The sequence below is a fragment of the Microchirus variegatus genome (genome assembly GCF_963457635.1).
Source record: "Microchirus variegatus genome assembly, chromosome: 12".
In the NCBI taxonomy this organism is placed as follows: Eukaryota; Metazoa; Chordata; class Actinopteri; order Pleuronectiformes; family Soleidae; genus Microchirus; species Microchirus variegatus.
In genome coordinates, this window is record NC_139813.1 from 13,972,433 (window position 1) to 13,994,171 (window position 21,739).

The 21,739-nt window shown below is 39.3% G+C and overlaps 1 protein-coding gene across 3 annotated transcripts in view; it reads right to left on the reverse strand.

Moving 5' to 3' along the window:
* Window positions 1-16,030: 16,030 nt before the first annotated feature.
* The window catches only part of epb41l2 (erythrocyte membrane protein band 4.1 like 2), a 52,073-nt gene continuing 46,364 nt past the window's right edge, over window positions 16,031-21,739 (reverse strand). For 2 of the 3 annotated variants that reach the window (XM_083898730.1, XM_083898729.1), the window contains 3 exons: window positions 21,519-21,599; window positions 20,273-20,390; window positions 16,031-19,059 (listed from right to left, as the gene is read on the reverse strand). In XM_083898730.1, coding sequence (XP_083754856.1) covers window positions 20,283-20,390; window positions 21,519-21,599 — 189 coding nt within the window. In that variant the 3' untranslated portion in view covers window positions 16,031-19,059; window positions 20,273-20,282. The remainder of the gene's footprint in view (window positions 19,060-20,272; window positions 20,391-21,518; window positions 21,600-21,739) is intronic. The other variant, XM_083898731.1, reaches the window with a different exon arrangement.

Consider the following 21,739-nt stretch of genomic DNA (forward strand, 5'->3'; position numbering starts at 1 on the left):
CATCCGGATTACCATATAAGGAGTTGTGTATTATTCCCACGGCAATTTACCAAGGGTGCACCTGCGGTACAGATCTGTGCACTAAGGGTTAAATGTCCTTGCTTGCGTTTTATTCCTGTGTTGGGCGTTGCGCTCATGCCAATCAGTGACCTGCAGTCTGTTGACATAGCATTTGAGTATTGACTCAGCTCGCTTGGAACTTGGAAAGAGCAGGTACTAGTAGTAGTAGAGTTGAGCCGTGCCGAGTCGTGCTAGAACTGTATAAAAGTGGAAAAGCACCATGCTTGCACAGCCTGCTTGAAGAAGCACGTAGCAGGACAGAGCATAAGAATACTTTTATAAATATAGTATGGCATGCATAAAATGAGCTGATAATCTTCTTATTCAACAACCTGAGCTGCCCTCAGGACTTTCTGGTCAGTTCAGGATGTTTCATAAGAAGTTTACTTGCGTGTGCAAGAGTTGATTATGGAGTAATCCTGTAATTCAGTGATAACAAGTAAATACCCTCATGGAGACAGAACTATGTGTGCTTCTGTGTTGCTGTTGGTAAAAGAAAACATGTTGCTCTCAAATTGGACAAGTTGCCATGGCGATAAAAGAACAGCAACCCAAATTATCAAAACACACCACTGATTAACATAACTGGAAAGTTTGTGGGAGAAAAACATCTAACTGGTTTTTCAGTTTTCTGTGAACACAGGCTATGAGGAAATGAGTTAAGGTGGATCAATATATGCTAACTACACCAAGTATAATATTAAGTGATGCAGCTCACTCATAAACACATCTTTTTCTCTACAGAGCAAGTGATGAGCCTTATTATTTTCTATTGGTAAAGATCCAGTCAAAGTGGGCAATCCAATAATTACAGTCTAATGTTTACACTGGGAGACATTTCTGGAGCAACGTGAGTAATGCACCTGTTAACATTAGAGAAAAGTGTGTAAACACACACCGTGGAGACGTGGCAGTGAAGAATATCGTCTGTCCTGCATCACATCATGATCACACCGTGAGACATTTGCTTTTAATCTCATTTTTTGTTTTCTCACTCGAGTCCTTTCACACACAGACTCATCCGTTTATATCGCTCTTTGTGTGTTTGTGTTAAAACCTTTTCAACCGTCTCACGTTTCCAGCTGGAACAATATCGCTGTTACGCGTTCGTCTCCACCTCGACTGTAATGAATCACACAAGAGTTTATAGTATCGGGTTTTGCGACTGGGACCTGGAGATTAAAGGATGAAGCCTCCTCCGTGCTGCGAAAGAGCGTGAACGTGTGTGGTACAGCCCATACACACACACACTGGAAAGGGCCTCATACAGACCCTTGCTGTTTGTGTGGGTAAACACCAGTAAAAGGATGCCACTAGCCGCTCTTATGTAACACACCCTGCTGGAACTGATGCTAAACTGTTTCCATAGCGACGGAATCCCCCCCACCCCCCACTGCCACAGAGTGTTGGTCTCTGGCTCTGCTTTTGTTATTCTCTGCTGGCACCTGTTCTCCTCTACATGCTCGCTCTGTCTTATATTTCATTCCATTGGACTCTGCTGGAATGAAACAGGCGAGTACACCCTCCTCCCTTTACCCCCCTCCCTCCCCACCACCATCCGGTCTATGTCACTGACTTTCAGCTGCTTTCTTTTTCACCTCACCCCCATGTCTCATTCCCTCAGGTCTCTTTCATCACTTCTCTCCCTCAAACCCACCCACTGTGTCTCTCTACCACTTCAATTCCCCATGCTCTCCCTCTGTCTGGTCGTCTCTTCGCCTTCCCCTCATCCTGTCAACCGGGCTCTTTGTAAACAGCGTCTTAATTAACAGATTAATTATTCTTAACAGTTTCTCTCTCGTCTACACTCTCCCTCCCTCTCCCTCTGCCCCTGCCAATCTCGCCGTCTCTCAATCTCCCTGACTGACAATGTTCCTTTGCTGGGTGACAAATATTCTTCTAACTGCTCTGCATTCTCTTTCTTCACTTTCATCACTTTTCCCTCTCGCTCCGTCTCACACTTCCACCCACCCGTGCTCTCTCGGCTTTTCGGCACATTTTGCTATTACCAGTAAATAATGGACAGCTTCATATTCCTATTTTCCCATCTCACCATCCATCACATTCGGATCAGTCTGTCAATCTTGTATTTTACTACCAACTACCTCTCATTTGCTCACCCTCTCGCTGTCTTTTGTCTTCCCTTCTTTGCACGAGCTTTACCTTCAAGCATCAGCATTTCTGTCAGAGAGGAAAAGGTAAAAGACAAAAAAACATGATGTACTACATGCACAGGAGGAACAACTATGTTTTTTTTTCTTTCAATTAGTCTTACCTTCCTCTCACTACTGGCTGATTTCTGATTCATGACCTTCTTCTTCTGGCTTCCACTCTTATTTTATCTCCACAAACTGTAAACACACAATACATCCCAAATATCCTATGGAACAAAACACATGTACGGGTATCAGTCAGTGCTTAAGTATCACGGAGCATCTGGACAAACAGTGCCACTATGAATGTGTTTTTTTTCCCTCCAACTGTACATTAATAATGATTTAGCTGCCGGAGTCAGGCAATTAAATGTGTGTTCACTCTCTACTCTCTTACTAAAATCAGTCAAAACACAGCAACTTGTGTCTATGCAAAAAAAAGTGTGCCGTGAGTAAACAAATACAATAAAAATACAGTCAACAGACGTGTGTTTTTAACGTTTTTGTTGCTACTGATGGAGCTGCAGCTTCTTCAGATGAAGGGAACACTTGTGAAGGTCAAATTTACAAATGTGAGTGTTGGCATCAGTTTTAAGAACAATTTAAAGAAGCCGTGTCTTCTTTTGCACCAAAAGAAGACATGGAGAGGAGAATTAAAGCTCACATAGAGTGGTCCTATTGTACATATATGTGAGTTATGGAGGTCTACTTCCATACATTAACTTGTTTCATGGTCAAAAACCTCTGCTGTAAATGAGCCGCTAGAAATCTCTCCTCACTGAAGCTCTCGTCAGCCACAATGTTTCAGACTGAAATCTCACCCCCAGAAGACAGACTGTGTTGTGATTGGCCAGTCAACAAGAGCTTTGACAACTGTCTTGTGATTGGCCAGGTACCTGGAAGTGACGTAATTAGCACGTCAGCTCTCAGAAGCGCAGCTCCCCCTCTGGAACAGTGGATGCACTGCTCCTCATTATCAAATCATTGATTTAACTGTTTAAAAATAGCTTTGTCACGACTCCCCACCACAGTCTCTTTTATGACTTTGACCCAGAGTCAGACCCAGAGTCAGAAGACACTGTCGCAAGTGAAACACCTCCACAACGGACATTCTTCTTCTTCTGCGGTTTAATGTACGCAACTGGATGTGCCCGGATTAGTGCACCGTCAAGATTCCAGGCTTTTTCGGACCGCTTGCAGTGCCCGATAATACAATAAAACCCAGCGTTCTGAGCAGTGGCTGAACTGTTTGTTTCGAAACTTTAGGGCTTCATAAAAGAGGTAATAGCGCAGATACACACAAAAAAACAGCGTTAACTGGAACTTACAGTCTATGGGAGCGTTAATAAGAATTGTAACTCGTAACTATATGTTGCACTGCTACATATTCTACCTTTACAAAGTTTTAATGTGCAATTTCCGAGGGTTTATTACACAACTATATATTTATTTTTGAAAAAACACCTATTACGCCACAACCACAGAAGTATTCTCATCATATTTATGTTTATTTAAGATGTTAAGAGTACATTTGACTTTACAATTAGTCCTAATAAAGTGAATGTATCACACTATAGCATATAAGTCAAGTCACTGAGGTTTGTAGTTTCTTTTGTTTTAAAAGCATGCCCTCTGAAATTTTTTTTCCTCTTTCTCAAATCGCTGCTGCTGCTGCTCACGGGCAAATTTGCTCGTGATCAAAATGATTTGTCGACACTGTGATACATTGTAGCAGCACAAACGTCTAATGTTCCAGTTTCAGAATCCTTCTCCAGACACCCGCAACGCGTCTCTGCGTGTGTGATCGCGGAAACTTCTGATCTCTGAGCAGATGTTTGAGGATGAAGGAACAAAAAAAAAGAGCAAAGTAACAGTGAATTCAAGAAGATCAAAGACTGAATGGCTGTCTCCAGATATTTAATCACGTACAGAACTACATTCTTGATGTTTTTCCCAAGCACGAGCAGCGAGTCTGTGTCAGTCTCTTAGAGTACAGAGGTATTTACTATGCAGCTTTTCATCATAATTAGCAACAGCGTCTGCAAAATACACAAAGAATGTCTACCTTTCTCAGCGAGGTGTCCAATTACAGCAGACGTGAGGCTAAGACAGAACATATGACCATCGCTTGGTACTGGACTAGTTATGTTTTCATGGGGTTTGACGGCTTGACAACAAGAAACGGGAATCAATATGTTGCGTCCTTTTTCCTGATGCATACAGTGTCTTCACGCTGTATCATCCTGATGCAGAAGTAACTCAATTATATTAAAATGTCATCATATATTACTAACTCCAGTCGGCTGCTGTGCCTCAACACTGAGATCTAAGATTTTGACATCGTGTTGGTGAAAAACTGATGTCTTATGTCATATTTTGCACTTTAAATCAAACAATTGTGTAGGAGCCAAATAGTTATTTCTATTTTCTGAGTTTATTCCTCCTGTACACCAGGAGGCGTAACGGTAAAGGCCCAGGGCTGGCCAGAAGAATCTTAAAATGGTGTCACTGACCACAGGCGTCTCTAATTTTGGTGGAAGACGTGTTGGATTTAAAACACATCTTAAAACCGATTTTTACTCATTGGCTTTCTTATAGTTTTATTGTACGACCTGTTTATTGACCTTCGCCTGAGTTTGTTTGTCTGTCTGTGTGTCTGTTAGCAACATTACTTGAAAAGTCGCGGACGGATTTGGGTGAAATATTCAGGAAATGTCTAAAATGGGACCAGGAACAAGGGATTAAATATTAGGCGTGATCCGTAGATGCTATCACTATTTTTATCGCTATTTTGTAGGGGGCTGAGCTGCCTTGGTGGAGGTCTTTTCTAGTTTGTGGTGTTTTTATATTTTCTTTAGTATTTTATTGTATATTTTATTGTTTGTTCTTAGATCTATTAGGTGTTGTTGTTTTTAAAGTGCTTCATAAATAAAGTTGGATTGGACTTTTATGGTTTAAAGACGTGGCAACAGTGTGTGGACGGTACCAGTTTCTCCGAGTTACACGTCTGAACAAACTACCCATTAGCAATCTGCAAACGGGACTTAGCCACTACGGTTTGATTCTGCAAATTTGCATATTATCTTACACTGGTTGACAAACATACATGTCACAGTGTATTATTCTAAATAATAATGATTTATAAAGTGCCTTTCACAAAATCCAAGATTGCTGTTATATGTCCATCTTTGAGGACAAAACAGAGGAAAAGTTCATTGATATGCTACACCATACAAGAACAATCATTCTATAATGTATGAAAACTATTGCCAATGATGGAATTTATCATCATATTTAGTGGTTATACAGGAATCAGCAGACTAAAGCTGTATGCTAAATTATAAATCAGTTTCTATGTTGGAGGCTTCTACAGAGAATCCACCATAAGACCTGGCTGCAGAAGCATAAATCCACCTTAAACCCCCTGATGCTTTTCACAGACAGCAGCTTTAATGAAGGTCTTTGGAGTCACAGGTTAGTGTTTTTCTCTCTATCTACAGCTCTCTGCTTGTGTGCGTCAATACATATCAATATCCTGGTGAATTCACACTAAGCCGAGTGTCAGTGATCGTAGGTAAATGTCACACGTCTCGCATAATGCCGGAAACACCAAATCTCATTACACAAAGTACTGGTAACTATGGCAATAAGCATCTACCATGAACCCCCCTAATGTAACTTATACTCAAAAGAAAAACCAAGAGGTTGCTATGACAACAAGTGCGGAAAACATGAGCAAGAAAGTTGAAGCCATTTCCTTAAAACCTGCATACGTACACTCTCTCTGAATTGCACTCTGGGACAGTTGTGACAGCGCATTTATATGAAGGTTTATAAAGAATGAACTCTGAACATGTTCATTCATTCTGTTATCTCAGAAAATTTCCTGAAAACATCTTAAATTTTATTTCTCTGTCATCTCTGTCTCACACACCTTTATATGACTGATGCTTTCTTTAGTGTATAAATCTGTGCTTCCTGTAAAGTGTTTTGTACGGCTGTATCATCGACCGTCCCGAGGCCTGTGTTTTATTCCCTACGGCGTGTGCAGCAGACGGCTGTCAACTTTGTGTGTGCTAATTAGAAGATAAAGTAGTGAGTAAGAGTCTCCCTTCATCTTCAAATAATGGACTGCAGCAGAGAAAAGTTATTATACGTTTAAAACAAAACAAAAAAACAACAAGTAATTCATTCAAACAACTAAAAGCAAATATGAATAGATTTGCTGCAGATCGGGACATAAACGAGATACACGGCAAAACCAAAAATAAGCTCCTCTAATGAAAACAGATGATCTTAAGGCAAGCGATATAAATGAATAAGGATAAGTGAATTTAGAAAAAAGATGGTTGGGCACAAGTGAATTGATTTAGTTTCAGATTGAACTACATAATAAAAAGTAAAGTCACATGGGGGTAAAATAACATTTATTTAGAATATAATTAACTATTAAAACTGTCCTTAAGTATTTTTCTTAATTTGACTTGTGGATAAATGTATTTATATATAGATAGATATAGAGAGCGAGAGAGCGAAAGAGAGAGAGAGAGAGGAACAGTTAATATCATTAAGAAGCTGGGACCAGCAACTCTTTTGCTTAAAAATGATTTTCTCTTGATCAGTTAATCTCAGTGTTTCATTTTCAGACTTAAGCTGTTTTCACTGTGGTCTCACAATGAACAGAACAAATTCACTATTTCTTGAAACAACAGCCAGTGGCACAACAGACATGACTCGAGCTGCTTAACATGGACCTTGAATGAACTTTAAAATCTGCTTTAAAATCTTAACCTGCAGCCATGCATCAACCTCTGCATGTAAATGGTAATTACAGGAGCAGCTAGAGAGTTGCACAGTTAGAGTAAAACATGTGGTTTCATACAATCCATTACATGTCATTTTAAAATGTATCATGTTACTGTGCTACATTAAACGTAATCATTCTTATCAGCCACCATGACAGCCTGCAGTGAATGATGCTCTTACTTTAGGCCATTATTAGTTTTCAGAAACCAAGTTAAAAAAACTACAATATTCAGAGAAAACACACGTTTACCTGAATGGTCATGTGATATATTTTTATCTATTAGTATGAATATAGACAACATGTTGTTATTCTGGTCTCCGTGAATAAAAACCATGTAACAATAATTTGTATGTTGCATCCTTCATCTGAAAAAAGGCTCTGTCAAGCAATACTATCAGACCTGACCAGAGAGAGTGTTTGCAAGTGTATACACAGCAGAACAGGTGTGTGGACACTTCTTTGTGTTTTAAGCAACCTGTCAAAGTAGCAGCACAATGAATGATTCATGAAATGGTTGAAACAATGAATCCTTATATTTACATTTAAGCAGTTAGCAGACACTTTTTTATCCAAAGCGAGTTACAAAAGAGGAATACACGACATTTAGAAAGACTTAGAAAAAAATTATCTGATAGGAACAGTGGACTGACCGAGTGTGAGAGTGCAGAAGTGGATCCAAGTGCAGAAGGAGAGAGGTAAGGTAAGTGCGAGGACAGAAGATGCTCTTGGAAGAGCTGGGTTTTTAAGAGCTTTTTGAAGATAGACAGGGATGCTTCTGTTCTGGAAGCACTTGGTAGGCCATTATATAATATATATTATATAAAACAAATGTAATATTGGTTAGAAAAATAACAATTAGATCCATTACCCAAAGTATTTAGCCCCGAATAAAAACACTCAGTGGTAATTAAGACTATGGTTTTGAAAGAAACTTCCAACAGTAACTCGAACCTCTGAGGAGATCGATCCCACAGTGTAACACTTTTCCACATAACCAGCATCCAGCATCCTAAACATTCTGCAAACAACTACAGTCCAATCATAACTGACACAAGTGTGAGGTAGCACAGAGTTATTAGGTGTGGTCTCTTCGCTGTTTCCTGTTTCCTACCAATTAGACAGTAGCTCTACGATAACGCACAGTCAGGAGAGAATGGAGTTGGTTTCAACTCAGGATGAGTCTCTCTCACAAACACACACACACATCGACCACATTTATCAAAGTGCAGCAAGTCGCAGCAGACAGACAAAAAGATGAAGCCGAATTTCAAAACAGAAACAAAAACAAGCCTCTTGAAGAGAGAACGTGCTAAAGACTGACATCAAAGTAGGATGGAGTGCAAAATAAAACACCAAAAGTGTTGAGATCTACACTGAAGATTCCCTTCCGTCCCTCAAATCCTAAACTTGTTCCTCTCAACCTCCCTGAAGCAACAGCTTCTGTTCTCAGTAAAATAAAAACAAAAAGTGTGGTGCATTATTTCACCTCTTCTGTGTCCTGTTCACTACTTCGATAAGAGTTTCTGCAGCAACGGGTGAAACTGACCGCGGGACTTGTCAGCTTTGACAGATCTGCTGTGGCTGTAGAGAAAAAACAAATGTTTTGTTGTTGTTCTTGTGCCACATACCAGAGGATCTGTGCAAAACTCCCTCTGGGCATCAGGGTAGCAAACTTATCTGATTCAGAGGAAACACTTAATCACTTGAGTAATGGCTGCTCAAAGGAGATTTTCCACAAGATCTTAAATCAGAGTTTCACTTCCTCCACTTCCTCACAAGTGTAAGAAATGTCTCAACAGTCACGTGTAATCAATCAAACTGTGTCACTTTTGTGTGTCGCCTATTCTGTATCGGTTGAATTAAACGTCCTATTTTGGAATATAAGGACCTGTAAATAAATTCACAGTCAGGGACAAAAATAAAATCATATCAAGCCGATGATAAAAAGCAACAAAAAACTTGGCGTGTGAACCTCAAAAGACACGTCAGTCCTCTCACAGGTTTCCACAAATGGCATAAATATAAAATCCATCTACTGATCAATAAGTGAGTGGACACACACACACACACACAGACTAATTCTTCACTGTAGCCCCAGTCAATCTGAAAACACAAAAACTCCCAAAATAAGCCCATTAATTCCTGATCAATCAGAGAATTAACAAAGCCAACCAATTCTATTGATCTTGTTGACAGCATCACTCAATTAGCCGGCACTTCTCACCAGCCTGAGCCAAATTACGGCCATGATTTTATCACCTTAATCCGCCTTCTTTTTAAATCTCCCATGAGAAAACACTGCTGCTGTGTTTAAATGAGTCTCTGCCTGATGAGAGAAGTGATGTTGAAATCTGAGTAAATGAGAGGACGCAGATAAACACACACGCACACACACTGTCCTGCTTTGCCAGCTCAGAATTAAATGTGCTGGCTGCAAATGAACAACAACAACAGCAGCCTCCTGATGTGAAGAGAACCTGACGTGCTTTCAATTTAATATTTGCATATTCAGATCAAACGTCTGGTTTTGGAGATATTTAACAGTTTAGTCAAACGTGGACAGGACACAGAAATGACCTTTAAATTATTTTACCATCACGAAATACATTAACATAGGGTTAAAAGAAATAATTAATCAAGTATAAATGGATTACTTAATTAACTGTTGACTATTTTGATAACTGAATAATCAGTTTGAGTGTTTTTTTTATACTTAAAATGACTAAAACATGCCCCCGGATATTTTCTGGTTTTGTTGTTCCTATAACAAAAAAATCTGAATATTTTCAGTTTATGGACCAAACAACTAATCGATTAATTGATTTATCTGTTGATTAATTGACAGAATAAGCTGTTATTTGCAGCCGTCCAATAAGAAAAAAAAAAGTGTGATTGTAGTTTTCTGATACCAAATCATCAAATGCTGCTTTTCCACTACAGAGTACCACCTCATCTCACCTTGACTCTATGTGGTTTGGTTGGTTTTCTACGGTGGACCTGAGGTGCAAAACAAACTCAAATCACAAAACACAAACATAAATCAAAAATGGTTTTGCATTTGTGTTTTTTGATTTGCATTTGTGTTTTTTGATTTGCATTTGTGTTTCGTGATTTGTGTTTGTGTTTTTTTGATTTGCGTTTGTGTTTTGCACCTAAGGGCCACCGTAGTTTTCCATTACTATAGTACTCAAACAACGTGGGCGGAGCATGGATGTATTATATGAACTGGATAGAGCACCGCCCCCTCTGCCTTGAAGACTATTTTTATATGGTGGCCACTGTGGGTACTGCAACAGAAAACCCCATAAAAGCCCAAAAGCCCAAAAAGCAATTTTCCCACTGACCGCAATAGTTTAAAGAGACGCCTGTAAACGTGTCCACAGGACACCTCGAGACATGGACACGGGCTTTTATAGATCTTTATATGGTAGTGACACTACTGCGCATGCTCTATGGGCCCCATAACCTGGAAATAAACGCGAAAGTCAAAAAACTTTTTTGGCATATGCGCTGGGTGAGCAGCTTCATAGGAATGAATGGAAGCGAAGGGGCGGTGCTCTATCCAGTTCATATAATACATCCATGGGGCGGAGTCATCACTGCACTGCTGCATGAAACTGCCGCATGACTTTGTTTTGCCGACTTGTGACTTGTAAAGCAGTTGTTTTCGGTGAACTGAATCATTACAATCATTCTTGTGTAGGGCATTGTGCTTGTGCCTCTTCCTGTGACGGCACTCTGACCAATCGGCGGTGGAACAAAGTCGCGTATAATATCAGCTCACCTCGCTTGGAACCTTGCAGAGCAAGGACTAAAAAAGTACCAGGTACTTTCGCTAATGGAAAAGCAAACAGAACGTGCTGTACCAAGGTGAGTCTAGTGTGACCAAAAGCGCCAAAAGTAACCACAACAAAAACAGTTCACAGATCTGAACTGAGATTTGTGTTGGCAAGTCTGATGATATGATACATATCCTGATATATAGGGCTGACAACAGGATATATTGGGACACTATAAACTAAATCAATTATTTAACTCATTTTATATATTTTACAATGCCAGTTTGGAGAAGAATATATTACATACAAACCAAATTGTATAAAATGCAGAGCAAAGTTGCAATAAAAAATAATAAGCTGCAGGCACTGCCGTGTTTTAATGGCATCAAAATGCCATTTTGTAAGGCTTGCCATAATTCTCTCTGTCCCACCACAGTCTCATAACGACATAAACATTTTTAAACATCAAGAACTTTTCCCTTTAAACATCTTGGTAATTTTCCCACCAAGCTCGGTTCAACTCCATCAATGCATTATTGAGTTATATTGAGTTGTTTTGCACACGCCCACTCTATAACCATGAGGATTAAAACAGCTTAAGACCGGTGTTAATGAAGCAGGTTAAAGCTGTGATGATCAATAATTCCACAGCACAACAGTTTCCCTCAGTTCATCATCTCTCATTATTTGGTTCACATTGTGAACTAGCAGCTTGAGAAACACAAAAGAGACAGGTATTTCCCTCAGGATAGTTGTGAAGACTAAATGTTGCTTCACATCTGCTGAATTGAAATAAGTCTGGAAAAAAAGAAGAATTAATTCCAGCTGTAAACTCATGGTTACATCAGACTAAAAACATAAAGTCTCGATTCTAGCTTTTGACACTAAACGGTGTCGTCATTCCTCAATTTGTTGCAACAAACCGGTCAAGGTTAAAGCGATCGGTTGCTTTTTAACCTGATCAGCACTGACACAGATCAAGAGCAAACAGAGACACGGAATAGACAAGAGAAACAAAACCGGGTTTGAAGATAAGACAAATTAGACTCGGATTTCCATTCAAAGAGGCACCAGCTGAGAGAGCCAGTGTGTGTGTGTTTTATGACAAGAGTGTGCACGCAAGGTCTAAGGTTCAACACTCAGGCCCCAGAGTGCCCACAAACAATACAGAAGAATTTAACTATATCCCCATTTTCATGCTTTACAGAAACACATGGTAAATCCTCGTACACTATAATGTGTATAAGAATCTCTCTCTCACACACACACACACAGTGGTTTCCAAGGTTTTAGAGGACATTGCATTAACTTACATTCATTTCCTGGGGACTTACTCTAAACATAACCCCATAATTGCTACTGTCCTAATTCTAACCCTGACCTCAGCCTAACTTTACAACATGTCCTCACCTTACAAGGTAGTCAATTACATTATTACGAAGAAGACAATTCCCCAAAATGTGACTGTAAACAGATTTAGGTCCTCACAACATAATAAATACCAGGACACACACACACACACAGAGGCCAGCCATGGCTAATCTTCTTAGTAATCACAAGGTTTGACTGTTGGAAGAGAACAAAGTTCACATCATCATCAACACACGCTTTTGCCAATAAGTGAGAGGACACTCAAAGAGAGACAGACAACACAGAACCACAAACTGTGGATTATTTTACCACCTTCTACTTTTTAAACAGTGGAATGCGATGTGACACACTGAACGTCGTGTACGTGTTGACTTTGACTGCGACGCAGACCAGTGGAGACCGTTTGACATCAGGGAGGACAACTGTTGGGACAACTATGCAGTAGCTCACTGAGACGATTTGGCAGCCACCACCTGCAAGTTATACCCCATGTTCATTCAAATCTGAATTTGGGGGAACCTGAAACCTGTAAGTTTATATTTAAATCTGTATGTATTTAGTTAATGCTGTGTTTTATATACAAGAATGCTGATCTTTTCAAACTTTTCTTCAAATATGAGCCACGTTCAGTCCTTATATGAGCCACGTTCAGTCCTTATATAAGCCCGAAATTTAATATTTACATTTTAAACTATTCTCAAAAATGCTTAGCTACTTATTGCTTATGTTTCAGCTACTTTAAGCTTAGCTTATCGAAAGAGCACTATGCGACATTCACCCGTTCATTTGAGTTTTTTGGTTTGTTTTTTTTAGAACAATATCTACTGCAAGTGTTCAAATACTGTCACTAATGTTAAATCATATTCACTGAGTTCTTGCCACATTTGTGACCTGGAGGAACAGCATGCCAACAGCACTAAATCATATGAACGGTTTGCTTGAAGTTTAAAACATTGTTGGAATTGTTAAAGATAATCGAAATATTCAAATAAATAGATGTTGTGATCATCGGCAACATCTTCTGGTTTTATTAACTGAAAAATGGCATAATTTAGTGCTTAATGCGTCAGTTATTCCAACAGACAGACAGAAACGCCTCTTTTGTATGAGGGTAGTATTATATTTTGTCACCACTCCACACACTGGTGACATGTTATTGTATAGAATACAATAATTTAATTTCACTGCAGAAAGAAAGTGTCAGTTGAAGTGTCTTACTATTTTGATTTTCAGACATTGTCTATGATTGCCATTATTAGCACTTAATTAATATTATCCATTTGATATAAAATGATTCATCATAATCTGTTGCTTGTAAATGTTAGTGGCAGACATGGGACACAATATGGCAGACATGGGACAACGCAGCAAATGAGATGTGTTAAAGTCTATGTTTCTTACTTGTATTAATGGTAAATTTATTTCAGCTTTGTTATCGCCTCCACTGCCAAAATAATGGCAACTACACCTCTGTATTTTATGTTGATCCTTTACATACAACAGTGAGGACAGGTATTGATAGGAAAACATGAACGTTTGTAAAAGAGGCTTATGTTTTACAACACGTATTGTGCATAATCTACACAAATCCAGCTTAGTCTTCATTTAGAAACCTTAAGGTCGTTTTGTTGTTGTTGGTTTTATTATATTATATACTCTGTTTAGTCTTGGTAAACAGCATTATTTGAATGCTGCATCCTTAATTTGAATATGTTCAATGATCAAACGGCTGAATTCTAGTGCAATGTTGTTGTTGATGACATCCGTTTTCATATGAAACTGCTGACTTCCTATGTGCAACACAAGATCTAAATGCTGCTATACTGAGAGACAAAGAGAGAATCATGTTAAAGTGATATGCTTCATGAGAATTGTGTGAAGTCTTCTGACAGTGGTTTGAATCTCAGCAGCATTTGTTTATAATTAAAAGTTAGACACTGGATTTGGAGGGAATATCACAGAAATCAATTTTCACTGGGATATATGATGTGATGTGATGTGTCAGGTACCTGTCTGTATCACCACATGACACCCTCTGCCCTCTGACTGCGTTCCTCCTTGCAGGAACAGTATGGAGGTGCTCAGTGGCCCCTGGGCTGATTTGGCTCTGCTCCTGCGTCAGACGGTCACGCAGACAGACGGACAGACGGACACCTTTCTTCCTCTGTGGATCTTCAGTCTGCTGCTCTTCCTGTCCGTCTGTGTGCTGCTGCTGCAGCTGATTATCTACCTCAGCTGGAAACTCAGACAGGGTAGGCACATTATTAACTTTTCATGTCAAGTCCATGTCCAGACCACTGGCTATGTTATATTTACACTGCTGCTGCGCGGCTAAAATGGATAATGTGAAGAGGGGTCACTCTCCAGGGCCACACATACTATAAATATAAAGATGCACTCACCGAAACATGGATTTCTGCATGGACGTGTACTTCAAAAATGTGAAACTTTACTTCATGCTACCAGTCATTGCTACATGACAATCCATTTTGTTGCAAACATGTTCATAACACAAAACCAGTGGTTGTAATGTATGCCTTGCTCACTAATTCAGCTTCAGTCTACATAAATGTTTAACCAGACTTACAAAACATGTCAAAACACACACTTGATGTTGATTATGGACCACCAGACTCAACCAGAAGGCGTCCACAGGTTGGACTAACAACCGCAGAAATGGCTCCATTAACAGAATGAAGAATATAAATAAAACATCAAGCTCACTAACATATCTGCAAAGTACAGACTTTGTTACTGTACAATATTCACATATCTGTGCGTTACTTTTACTCCACTACATTTCTAGCTATCTTTGTTATTCGTTACTACCAAATAAAATCAGAAGAAGAAGAGTCTAATGGTCTGTTTATATTGAGCTACTCTAGTCTTGATGAACTGCTTTACACTAGTTTTCACCCATTCATACACTGCAACATGGGGTTAAGTGTCTTGCTCAAGGACACATAGGAGAGCTAGGAATTGAACCCACAACCTTCTAGTTGAAAGACAACTCACCCTACTACTGAGCCACCATTGCTCCAGCCTAACACCTCACACAAATAAATAACAATTATTAAAACCATCTATATATGCTACAGGCATAGCATTAGCATTTTAAATGTAAAATGATAAATGTACTTTTCTGTGACGATTCTGATATGAATTCTAGCATAATTACATATGGGGTTTTTATACGTTACATGAAATTACTTTATGTGAACTTAATTCAGCATAATCCTCGTCCATTCTTCTTTTATACGTTTATAAACCAAGATTTATGAGCGTAAATGTTAGCTTACCTGATATCACACACCTGCGACACAATCGTTTGATGAGTCACGTGTTATCTGTGATTGCGCATGCGCACACGGACAGGATTAAAAAACAAGTGTATTGGAAATAATTAGTTACTTTAAACGGTTTTGTACGTTTTACGTTGTTTGTGCGTTTCCCCCTTTATCAGTCTTAATGTATAAACTGTCTGCTTTCTTGCTTTTATCCACAGTTGAAGCTGATTTGGCGGAGTTTCCGCAGGACGGAAGCGCCATCTACAGGCAGATGCACAGAACTACACACAGGAGGAGGAGGAGTGTGGGGTGACGTTCACACAGCTGAGCGAGCAAACCCTTGTTTTTAGCACTGAAACGTGATAATAAACTGTTTCAAAGGTGATAGTGATTTGAAGCCATTGCTTGAAACACGCAGAAAAGTTACAAATGTTACACTGATATATTTTATGACTGTGTTTATATATTAATCTTGTTTAAGATTTAGAAAACACCCTTCTTATGCACACTTAGACAACAACATACAAGAAGTGCAACTTTTGCAGGAATAAACAAGAAAATGGGCAGTCCATGCAGAGTATAACAATCCTTTATTCAAACAGTGTTACACGTGGGGGAAGTGGCTGTGTGGGGAGACACGAGACAGTTAAGCTGCTACAGAGAAAAACCCTTACAGTGATCATTGATTGTGCTAAGAGAGAGAGCGCAGAGAGGGAGCGGGGTTGTTTTCCATAAATGTTTCTTTCTTTATAAATATTTTTGTTGAAGTAAGTGAGAATACAAAAAGGATGCTGGTTTTAATGAAGCCCACACTGTCTTATCCGTCTGTTAAAAAAGTGTGCACCAATTAAAGTCATGACATTGTGTGAATTATGTTTCCTCTCCACGTTGCCATGGTAACCATTAAAAACCGACCATAATCCCAGTGTGGTTTTTTTTACATTTTTTTTTTTAAACCTATTAAAAAGTTAATTCTATTTTTTCCCTGCAATAATCTCACGGAAAATTAATGAGACGACAGACATTTCAGAAAAACCTTCCTCGCTGCCCCAAAGCTCTAGTAACTGGAATGAAGTTAAATCTGTGGCTAGAAGCAAAAGAGCAAAAAAAAATGGTGGCAGAACATTAGATTTGTAACGCTGCTTCTTCTTCATCTTCGATGTCCAGAAAAACAAACGCGAAAAAAAGAAAACAAGGGTGACAATGTTCATAAATATTTGAGAGAGGGAGCACGACAAATGCCACAATGTTCCAACAACTACATCAGTTTCACAGAAGAAAGAGACTATGCCAGAAGCTACCAACGACAAAAGCTTACAAAGCTGCCTAGCCTAGCGCTGCAGGATTTCGTTTTCTTCCGTTATCTTATTTAAAGAGAGTTGGAGGATATGAATCTACCTTCATCTCACCTGGAATGTCATTTAATGTCAAACTACTGTTTATCAGCCACGACAGTCTTTACCACTCCATCATCTGGACGTGCCTCGGTCCATGACGAGAGTTTTAAATTGTTTAGAATTAAGAGGAACCTGCTACCTCAGCATTTCTTCATAAAAAAAACATGAATTATTCCATAAAATACCAGAGAGAAGAGGTAGAGCTTAATCTGAACCACTTCTTTGAGCACAGTTGATCAAATTTTACTGAACGTTATTTTTTTTTGCTGCTCATGCTGCAAAATGTGCATCAACTTAAATGCACTGCACGCCAAGAAATTTTCGGTAAAGGGCCAACGAAACTGAATAAAAAATTCAATTCAGAGATTTTCAAGAGAACTTCGAACCCTCCGATTCACTTGAATCTGCATTTTACTGCCGTGTTAGTGTCCGTCTGTCTGCAGTGAGAGATTAAGAATCTCGCTTGTGTGAGAGAATACATTTTCAGCTTCGACAGTGACACGAAACAGTGTGGCTTCGGTGAAAAAAAACAGTCAAAACATCCCGCATGAGCAGAGCTAACCTGTTTTTACTACACACTCTCAAAAACCAATCAACACAATCTAACATCGCTCAAAGATAAACGAGACATTGGTCAATTGTCGTTAACGTCTAGCAGATTTCCTCGCTATGAAAAGAAGCCGGGGGGGGGGGGGGTGAAATCAAAGAACTATGACGACAAATAGGTTTCTGATGCCGAGTTAACAAACAAGTAAACATTCAACTATTCTGAATTCGAGACAGAACTGATATCAAGTTGTTCCAGACACTCGTCCTGTACCTGTGCTGGCAGTTCGAGCACAAAACTCTCAAATTAAATTGCATATTGTGTGTTCAAACTGCTTTAACTCGACGCACGATGCAAAATAACGTGACAATGAGACTCGGCCGTGCTTTAATAAGAGGCCCAACGTGCATGAAATGATTAATGAGTAACGACCATGTTGATAGACACTGTACAATGTCACCATGTTCTCCCAGTTCTCCTCTGGTCCGCTCTCCCAATAAAAAAAGCCAGTTTACTGCTCCCTTGCTCACCTGCGGCCCAATAGGAATGGTCAGTGTTGTACAGTGGTTTGGGCTCAGGAGAGCATTAAGCTGATTAAAAGCTGTTCCCATGAAATAACCTTCATTAAGTTTACTGTACAGAGTTCATTTTCAGTTCAAATGATGTTCCTTTTTTTTAGTAGAAATTAATAGTTTTACACAGTCAAGTAAACTAAAGAGTCAATCAGTGTAAAAACGTTCTCTCCTCCTTGAGTAAAAAAGAAAGAAAGACGTGAACTGAAATTGAACTCACTCAAGGTTTTTAACCGCGATATTTTACAGCTCCATATTTTCTGTGTGATTATAACAATACATGATCAACTGGACAGAGCTGGTTTCTATCATGTGAGGGTAAATGTGGTTTTAATGATGTGTTGTGTGTGTTAAAGTTGTATCTCCCTGTTTCTTGAAGGCGTTGTTACTGTAAAAAATGTTACACTTACTGAAAATGAGGGAGGGAGCTGCGGTTTATCAAATAACTTTTTTTGTTGTTGTTGTTGTTGTTTAGGAATGCACCAATAACATTGTTTTTTTCCAAGTGCAGAATATCAGTGACAAATTGTGTCCAAAGTTAAGAGAAAGATAAAAGCCGTCTCTATTTGAGGCGGCCCATCCCATGTGTGGAAAAACAATTCAACATTTTATAATAGTGTTACTACTGGTCATTAGTACCCGTGAAATAATCATTACAATGATCTAGCTGTCACACCAGAACTGGCTATCAGTGCATCCCTAATAGTTGTATTTCTGCAATATAAGACACACTATTCTCTCTGTGTAAAACAATCGGTTAAAGAAAAAAAAAAAAAAAGTACTATTAAAAAATAAAAACACACTACAAATGTTAAGCTAACAAAGTGGTTCTTTTTTGTTCCCTCAAACAGTGAGTGAGGATATTATTTTTTTTCCTTATTTCCTTGGTTTCAGAGTGAGGGATTTAAGTTGCACCAGAGACGACGTGAGAGCGACCGACTGGGAAAAGATTGGCACCTTCTCTACTGTCCCCCTGCTGTTCTTAAGCTCCTCCTCTTCAGTCCATCGAGGTTGGTTGTCGAAAAAGGGTGATGATGAAGGTTGTTCATGTTAACAGAGAAAACAGTCATGACGGGCCCTTTAGTTCTGGAAAAACAGAGTAGAAGGTAATCAGTCGGGGTGCTGTGAACACTGGCACTCAACATCACACATGCATAGAAAAGCCTAAACTTGACTTCTCTGTGTGATGATGATGATGATGATGATGATGATGGTGTCAACAGGTTTATGTCTGGGACTTTTTATAATCAATGAAATAAACCCAACAGGTTCTTGCATAGTTAAAGGTCCAGTGTGCAACATTTAGAAGGACACAAATTACCCATAAGTATGTTTGTATACGTTTAAACTTGCTTTTTCATGTCTTTCAACATGAAATTTTAAGGGGTCATATTATACCCTACTTCTGCAAGTTAACTAAGTTCTCTGGTGTCCTAATGAACATGCTTTGGTCAAAATACCATAAGGATGAAGCACCACAGCAGTTCAATCACCCTGCCAAAACAGTTCAGAACGCTCTGTTTAGTAGTATCTCTTTAGGTCCACCTTAAAAAAAAAGAAAACTTAAGGGACAGGAAATGACATCAGCCACAGAGGCTACTGGGAGCTAACAGCAGTTAGCATTTGGAAAAGTGATCATTTGCAGGCTCTAGCAGGCACATTGCCATCATATATAACATGTATCCACTGGACAGATAAATCCTCTGAGGCTGGAAGTATGTGTAGAACTCTGTGCTGCACTGTGGAGCCAAGAATAGAACTTTTTTGCAGACTTCCAGTTTTCAGATATTGCTGCCCTCGCCAGCACTCTCTCGTGTTTTACGAACAAAGCGTAGCTCAGCGAGACAACAATTCTAGGAATTTAGCGCATTGTAACGTCCGAGTGAGCGTGGAAGTCAACATCGTGTGTTTTATCTCAGTCAAAGATTAGCCATCTTTTTTCACACTTTGTCGACTGATAGGACATCCAGAGTCCCAAATATAAGGATTTAAATTATTAAAAAGTTGATTTTGCAAAATATGTCCCCTTTAAGTAAGGGCCTTGCTTTACAGTAGCCACCAATTTGTTTCTACAGAAGCCTGAAAAGACAATCCACCCAGCTTGTGCTTATTCCATTTTGAAAAACTTGCTATGCAACCAAAGAAGAATGGCACTCCATAGTTCCCTGATGTGCTTGGAGAAGGAAGTAGAAAACACAACTTTTAAATGTTGGGGGTTAGGGTTGTGTTGGGGCCACTGCTGTTTCCGCCATGAATAATAATAATAATAATAATATTGGGCTACTATTATTATTATTACCTGAATTCAGTCAATCCTCCTCCTCCTCAGCCAGTTCTGTTTCTTTATGAACCACCACTCTGGTAACAGACATGTCAGGATGTTGCTCTTTGGCCTCCTTAATGGCCTGGGCCAATGCCTGCAGTACCACAAGGCCACACAGGGGGCAGCAGCGAGTGAGGCAAGCAGTGGAGGAAGTGGAAAACGGGGAGAGGAGAGAAAATGATGGGAGTTAAATGAATAACATGTATAAAAAAAGAAGAAGAAGCATTAAATAATGACTGGATTTACAATTGGAGTGTCTTTCTACTTCTTTGAGTTAGCTGGGATGTAAACTGAAGTAGAAGTAGTGACATTAAGTGGGAATTCCCAACTTAATGTGACACAAATCAGTTGGCAAATCCAGCAACTTAAGACAGACAGGCAACATAAACCAACTGACAAGGGGATCATGCAAATCAAGACCTGAACAAAATACATAGATTTTGCTTTTTCCAAATATCTGAAAATGTCGCTGTGCACTCAGACACCACAGATCTCCAGTTTTATTACTATTTAGCCAATGTACAATTACTTTGAAATCTGAGATATAGACTCAATCAAGAAAAGATGTATAAATCAAATTCTACAGAACAAGTTTTGGGTACAAGTCTTGAAACCTAACTGAATACTGGACTAGAAGAATGAATGCACTTAAACCACTCAATCACATATCAAATACTAGTGTGCAGGACCTTGGACAGCACCAACTCATCTCCTCCTAAGTGCAGATTTATATTTCTCAAAAGGAAATGGCAGAAAATGAATCGAACCAAGACGAGCAACAAAAAGAAAAATAATGGTGTGGCAAAATAAAGGTTTAAAAAAACAAACAAAAAACATAGATGTTTTTTTTGAATGTATGAAAGTGACAGAGTGAAGGGACTGATGCAGATCTCAGCCAGTGAGTGGAACTCATTGGAGACATATGGAAACTTCTAGTTAGTGATGGATGAGTTAAAAAAGTGCATTCCGCCTGTCAAGCAACACGATCAACATGTCACCAGAAAACAACTACATTAAGATAAGTTAGAGTTTGACTTCCTCCTGATCAAATATCCTACACAGTGAAGGTGTAAAATCAGGGCCGTTGGACATCTGGGCTGATTTGGAGGGAGATTCACACCACACACGTGTTTAAATAGAAGAAAAAGACCTTTGAGCAAAGCTGCAGAAAATCTGGTAAAGAGGAGTGATTGATTGATCGGCTGTGTAACTGAAATCTGACCTTGTCGTGGTCAATGTCACAGTCGCCAGTGATGACGATGCGCTTCTCGATCCTCGTCTCCGATAGGCCGCCCTTTAACGTCTGGGGAAAATGGTACGACATTGAATTCATGCCTGTCGCACTGGGTTAATTACGAACAAATGAGGCCCACCTGGGCCCAGGTGGGATACAGCTCAGTGACTCACAATTGTCAAGACAGTCAAAGCAGATGAAGTCATTAA